The sequence below is a fragment of the Ursus maritimus genome, unplaced genomic scaffold (assembly GCF_017311325.1).
Source record: "Ursus maritimus isolate PB19 unplaced genomic scaffold, ASM1731132v1 scaffold_8, whole genome shotgun sequence".
Taxonomy (NCBI): domain Eukaryota; kingdom Metazoa; phylum Chordata; class Mammalia; order Carnivora; family Ursidae; genus Ursus; species Ursus maritimus.
The window spans coordinates 80,901,783-80,908,586 of NW_024426996.1; the positions used below are offsets into that span (position 1 = coordinate 80,901,783).

Sequence of the window (6,804 nt, forward strand, 5' to 3'; positions counted from 1 at the left end):
TACATTTTCAGAGCACAGCCTGGGGTCTCTTGGCAGGAGTCAGCAATGCTCTCAGAGACTGCGGAGGGGCAGATTCCAGAACGGAGCAGTCACTCAAAGTGGACATCACCCCCAAGACAAAAGCACAAGCAAGGCTCTGGCTTCTGCTGCTGTGCTCAGGGCACGTTAGGGCTGGAGCCTGCACCTGGCTGGGCAAAGATGGGCACCCAGACACCCCAGATCTTCCCTGCCCTTGGGGGCCTGCAGGTCGGGGCAGGGGCACGTGAGCTGGTGAAGCCGGCTGGGCCTTGGGGGTGAGCGGGGTATCCACAGAGAATGGGGTGCCATGGCCATGGAAGCACAGAACAGCCCGGAGAGTCTGAGCAACAGGGGTACTCCTGGCAAGGGTGGAGCACGGCTGGATCACCCCAGGCACCAAATTCAGGCTTTGTCCTGAGGGCACTGGGGAGTCATGGAAGAGTTCCGAGCAGGGGAGGGCATGGTCAGATTTGTGGTGTGGACACCTCACAGGGAGATAGGTGGGTGGGACAGAGGCCAGGGTCCCATCAGAGGCAGTAACATGGCTTTACCCAGTCACCTCTTGTCTGCCTCCCATCACACGGGGCCCTGCTGGGCTGTGTAGGCGGAGGTCTGAGAGGCCTCTGTGCCCTTGGATGGTGGCAGCTTGGGTCACACTTGCCAGAGCCCAACGGTCTGGGTCTAGAAGCTGCTGGATGACCAGGAGCTCAGGGGTGGGGATCTGGGGGTGGGTTTCCTGGGCTTGGGCCCTCAGGGCCTCCAGCCTAAGACTGGAAGGTCTCTACCCTAAGACCATGTGTAGCAGCCAGGTACAGCCTGGAAGGCCCAGAAGGCTTCCTGGAAGGGGTGGGGGATAGGCCAGAAAGGCCTAGGGAAGTGAACCCTAGGAGGCGGTACTGGGAGGGGGGTTTTTGGTGTGAGCCCCGAGGCCCCTATTGTTTGTGGGAGGGAGACCTGCCCATCTGTTCCAGGCTTAATCTCCCTCAGAGACGAGAGGGCCCACAGCCAATAGGGGCCTTGGAGCAGCAGCAGGGCTAACCTGGGCTCCCCTGCCACACCCCACCTGGGCAGGTCGCTGGCCCTGAGCCGTCAGTTTCTGGCCCACTGGCTCAGCACCACAGCCAGTGCCTAAATCTGTACACATCCCACCTTCATGCTTTTTTTGTCCTATAAACATTTTTTAAAAGAAAATTTATTTTGTTTTTGGATATCTTGGTTACAAAAAAATTTCATTTAATTTACAAATGTCTGAATTGTCCAGGGGTCATTGAGTAGAGCAGGAAAACTTGTAAAGTGAGAAGCAAATCTACTCCAAAAATTGTTCACAAATATAACAAACTATTTCCTTATTTTAAATTTAAAAACAACATTGACATTATGTTAGCTCCGCACATATTTAATTATGTCTTTGGCATCTTGATATCATTGCCACCCCTTACTGTATTCTGGACACCGTTCTCTCTGAGTGCTAAGGTTTGTAGAAGGCCCCCAAACGCTCAAAGGCCTGGCCTGGTGCCTGTGGCTGGCTGGCGTGGACNNNGCTGCCACGCCAGCCCAGCCAGTCTCGACTTTGATGCTGACTGACGGTGACTGGGCAGGCCCTGCCCAGGTTCTCTGTGTGTAGGGCCAGTGGTTCAAGGCACTTGCCAATCGGGACTGACGTTCATATTCCCACCACTTTCTGGGCATTCCTTTGTGCCCTGCCCACTGCTGCCTGGGACTTTCCATGGATCCTTCTTTTCACACCAAAGCCATCCCCAAAAGGCAAGTACTGTCAACAGTTTTATAGCTGGGAAACAGGCTGAGAGAGGTTAAAGCGAGTTGGCCAAGGTCTTGTGGCCAGACTAGAATCCAGGGATGCTCTGGGGGAGGGATGCAGGGACAGAAGCTCCTGGGACTCTCCTCTGGTGCTGGCACACACCAGACACCTCAGGGCAGGGGAGCCAAGGCTTCTGGGAGGCTGGCTGTCATGCTGGGCTAGGCATGGCCCTCCAGTGCCTGATGACCCCAGGCCAGGCTCTCTGCCCCCCGCCCCCAGTCCCAGAACCTGCCTGCAGGGAGCTAACCAAACGTGCCCTGCCCTCCCGCCCCCATGGGTCCGGCGAAAGGCAGGCTGTGGGCTGCCCAGGTAGGCAGGGCAGCCCCTCACACTCAGCCTCCTGCCCAGAATGCCGGAGCTGGGGACCCAGGTGGGAGCAGGGAGTCCACCCCAGCAACAGAGGAGGCAAGGGAGAAGGTGAAGCCAGGGCTGGGTCATCTTGGAAGCGTGAGGAGGGGGCTTTGGAGAAAGAAGGGCCCTGAAGACCTTCCCACCCTGGGTGGGGCTGCTTCCTAGTGCCATGCTGGGAGCCACAGGCATGTTCCCAAGTCAGGGCTGCGAGGTGGGGGTGGAACCCTGGGTCCAGAGAAAGGAAGTCAGGGCCCAGTAGGTGTGGGAGAAGCTAGGAAGCAGTTTTACTAGAGGTTTCTTTCCCTCAGATCACCTTAGGGCCTTAAATACCCTCATGGGATCCTGGGGGTGGGGAGTAAGGCCGCCTTTACTGAGCTCCTGGGCCAGGAATCCTCATGCCATCCTCCCAACGCTATAAGAGGTGGGTGCTACCATTCTCCTTTTATAGCCAGGGAAGCTGAGGTTAGGGTGGGGATGGGGGAGGAAACCAAGAAAGCCAGGCAGAGGGGGCCTTCCAGCCAAATTGGGAAGTCCCTCTGGATTCAGGCCCCACTCCTTCTCCTAGAGCCCCTGTCTGGGAGCTCTGGGGTGGGCTGGGCTCCCCTAAAGGACAGGCAGGGAAAACAATCTGGGGGATGGAACTGTGAAGGAAATGTGGGCTGGTGCAGGAGGGATGCACGGTGGAGGGCCCCTGGGGCCTGGGTGCTTGGGAGGGGCATCAGAAGTGGGGGGCAGGAGAGGTCTATGCCCCCTCTTGGGCTCTAAATGGAGATAGAGAGAGGGGATCTAAGGGGTCTGAGTCCTTCCTCAGGGGCATGGACTTGGGCTGGTTCCCACTGGGACAGAACCCTGCACTGGAGGAGGGGCTGGAAGGGCTAGGCAGGCATGGGAGAGGGGTAGGTAAGGAGGCAGCTGGCCTAGCCTGGGCTCAGGGAAGCCTCCCTGGAAGAGGTGATGCAGCCCTGGGAGACCTGCCCTACAGAACTGGGCCTGGGGTGGCACAGGGCCTGCAGCTTTGGACCCCGGGCCAGCTGGCTGCGCCTATGCCGCCCTCCCACCTCCCGCAACATAACTGGGCGGGCACACTGAGGCTCGTGGGTGTGGATCCTTGGCTGGCCCCAAGTGAGAGCAGCAACCCCCCCCCACCCTGCTGCTTAGTGTCTTCCCTGGGGGCTCTGGCCCACAGGGCTCCTCCTTGGTTACTCCCTAGACCTGAGGGCCTGAAGCCTCTGCCCACGCCAGGCCCTGGCCCTCCTGCCCAGCCCCTAATTCATGGCCCACTTCTCCCCTCACTCCGACACACTGCATGTGCTCCGGTGCCACCGACACTCACAGGCAGTGTGGCGCCACTGGGAAGTGCTTGGTCCCCGGTGTTGCTGGGAGAGGGGTCCCTGAAGCAACCTAGCTGCAGATGGAGGCAAGGTGGGGCCACCCCTCTCCTCCCAGGCTGGGGTGCAGTATGCACGTGGCTCCATGGTCACACCTGGGTAGGTGCTCTGTGGGCTATGACACATAGCACCCCTCATGCCCCATGGCGGTTAGTAGGGGAGGCACCCAGCACGTGCACTCACCCTGGACAAGGGGCTGGCTTTAGGATTGGGCCAGCAGCCTAGCCTTCACGTAAGCAGGGATGAAGGACTCTGCAAAATGCTGACCACCAGGTGGTGAGCCTGGGGTCCTGCCTCCTACACCCCTGAACTCTGCATGCATCTGCCCTCCCCAGAACTGGGCACCCTCCTTTACCCTGCACAGCTCTTAGGGGCTCTGCCCTGGTCCTGGGTAGACCATGGGGCAGGAGCAGGAAGGGCTGGGGTTACCATCAAGGGGTTGTCATCATGTCCATGCAGGGCTGTCTCATGGCAGTATCCGAGTTCCCCATTGGGTCCTGCTGAGCTCTGCTGGGAGGGTTGAGGGGTAGACAACACATCCCTAACCCCATTTCTCAGGTCACACAGCTGTGGTTCTCATGCCCGGCAAGTAGCATTAGGCCAGGAGGTGTCTAGGTCTCCATGTTCCTGGGTCACGTCTATGGGAGCACTGATCTACATGCGCCTGGGGTTGCAAGGAGACCCTGGCTGTCCCTAAACCTCAGGATTCCAGTTTCCTTGTCTGTAAACTGAGGATTCAGAAGTACACAAGGGAATGGGTATGAAACACCCAGTAGATCCTAGGACAGAAAGTGCTGAGATTTTTAGTTTTCGTTCACTTTTGTTGGCAGCAGCAGTGCCCTGTTTAGAACACTGGGCAGGGTGGGTCAGGGTCCAGCCACTCCCCAACCTGCTGGTCCCCTCCTCAGGGGCTCTCAGGGCACCAGCCTCAACAACCGGTGAGAAGGAAGACCGAAGGGACCCAGGCCAGTCTGGGGCTGCCTCCAGCCTGCCAGACCCTCCTCCTACGGCTCCAGCTAAGGGTCAGGAGCCACTAGGGCCGCCCAACAGCCAGGAGCTTGATGAGTCCTCGCTCCCCTCCCACAGAGGGCAACTCTCTTCCCTAGAAAGCGCTTCCTTGGCCCGAGGGGACCAGCGCCCGGAATGTCCTGGAATGTCCCACTCCTCAGACCAGACACGAGCACGCAACCCTCCACTCTTGGGGGCCCCTTCCTCCAGGCCTGGGGTCCACTGGGCAGCTCTGCGGGGCCCTCCCTCTCTGGGTCTCTCCGTTGAGATGTGGCCCAAGGAGATCTGGTTCTTGGGCGCTGAGCCTCTACGCCCCTCCTCCAAGCTCCCGCCATCGCCGGGGTCATTCTGTGTCCGACGGGAAGGGGTGTCGTTTTGCAGCCCACGCGACACCCCCGAGGAGACCACGAGGTCCCGTGCTCCCGCAGAGCCAGAGATGCGGTGGCTGCCCCAGGGCAACAGGTTCTTGCACACTACGTGCAGACCCGGCGGCCCGGCCAGGCGCACCCGTCGCTCCCCGCACCCTAACGGGCCGTGGGGCCCGGCCCCGGCGGCATGCGGTCGCACCGCGCTACGCTTCCTCTCGGCAACGCGTCCGGCTGCGGCGCCCTCATTGGCCGCGCGCCCCGCAGCCGGCCATTGGTCCGCGGTCCCTATTTTACATAGACTGCTCTGGGCCAATCGGCGCGTGGCGCCTACTTAACATGCACGCCAGCCGCCAGTCAGCGAGCGCGGGGGCCGGGCCACCACGTGCTGTTGCTAAGCTTGGGCTTCTAAATTGTTACTACCGCGGCGGGCCTATCGGAACCGAGCTTCGCATCTGTCAACATTCTCGGCCCGGCCCGAGGCGTTCGGCCAGCTCTCATTGGCCCCGGCCCGGCCCAGCGCCCGCCCCCGGAGCCGGAACGCCGGCCCCCATTGGCTGCGTCGGCCGCCGCTCGCCCTTATGTGTCAATTTGAGGGCCCGAGGCGGAGGGTGGCGGCCGAGCGCGCAGAGAGTCCGCGGGAGTCGGGGAAGTGGGGCCGCCGGGCGCGCGGGGCGGGCGGCGAGCGGAGCCGGCCGGAGAGGGCCGGGCAGCGGCCGCCGCCGTCCCAGAGAGCGCGGGCGGGTAGGAGGATGGAGCTGAATTCCCTGCTGATCCTGCTGGAGGCGGCCGAGTACCTGGAGCGCAGGGACCGAGGTAGCGCCCGCGCCCCTTTGTGCGCCGGGCCGCGGGCGGGCGGGCGGCGGCGGGGCCGGGGCCGGGGCGGGGGCCCGCTGACCGCGCCGTCTGTCCGCAGAGGCCGAGCACGGCTACGCCTCGGTGCTGCCCTTCGACGGCGACTTCGCCAGGAAGAAGACAAAGGCGGCCGGCCTGGTGCGCAAGGCCCCGAACAACAGGTACCGCCCCCCCCCCGCGCGGCCGCCCCCCCGCCCCACGCCCGGCCCGGCGCTCGGGGTCGCCCCCCGGAGCGCCCTCCCCAGGCCGCGACCCCCGGGCCGCAGCCCGGCCTCAGGCCGCGCGCCCCGGCGGCCAGCCTGGAGGAGGAGGCGCGCCCGGGCCGCCGCCGCAGCCCCGCCCGGCCGGCCCCGCCCGCTCCGTCGCCATCTTCCCGCGGGCCGCGCCTCCTCGGCCTCTCGCGTAAACAGTGCCACGCGTACAGCGCCAGACGCTCGGGGTCTCCTCCCGCAGCCGCTCCCGGCTCCCAAGTTGTTCTGGACTTTTTCGGGCAGGAAGAAAGTTGTCTATGGGCGCTGGCCGGTGCCCCGTGAGTCCGGGGAAACTGAGGCTCGGTGCACGGCAGCGTGGGACTGCCCGCCCTGACCACTGCTTGCAGCGGGTGGGTGGGCCGCATCTCTCGTACTGCTGGGCTGAGTACCCCCACCCCCGGGGGGCCTGGACAAAGAAGGCGCATGGAGGCCCTGCCCTGGGCCCCCACCTCTCGCACGGAATCCACCCTCCTGCCCAGTCTCTTGACATAAGTGAAACTGCAGCGACAAGTGTAGGGACCCCTTCTTTGGGACAGGAGGCCCTTTTTAAGTGGAGCCGGAAGAGGTGCAGGCCGCTGTGCAGCAGCCCTCCCCCACCCCACGTTCCTCTGGCCTTGTTCCCAGGCTGTAGAAGCAGAAAGCTGGGGTGTGCATCCCTGCAGTGGGACGGGGAGGACCTCAAGCTAGGGCTCCTGTGGGGTTCCATTCTCCCCGCCGCCATGAGAACCCCCCCCCCCCCCCCCCCCCCC

The 6,804-nt window shown here is 62.9% G+C and overlaps 1 protein-coding gene across 1 annotated transcript in view; it reads left to right on the top strand.

The window, feature by feature from the left end:
- Positions 1-5,583: 5,583 nt before the first annotated feature.
- The window catches only part of MXD4 (MAX dimerization protein 4), a 14,734-nt gene continuing 13,513 nt past the window's right edge, over positions 5,584-6,804 (top strand). Inside the window, exons 1-2 of the mRNA XM_040625248.1 lie at positions 5,584-5,765; positions 5,866-5,965. Coding sequence (XP_040481182.1) covers positions 5,702-5,765; positions 5,866-5,965 — 164 coding nt within the window. The 5' untranslated portion in view covers positions 5,584-5,701. The remainder of the gene's footprint in view (positions 5,766-5,865; positions 5,966-6,804) is intronic.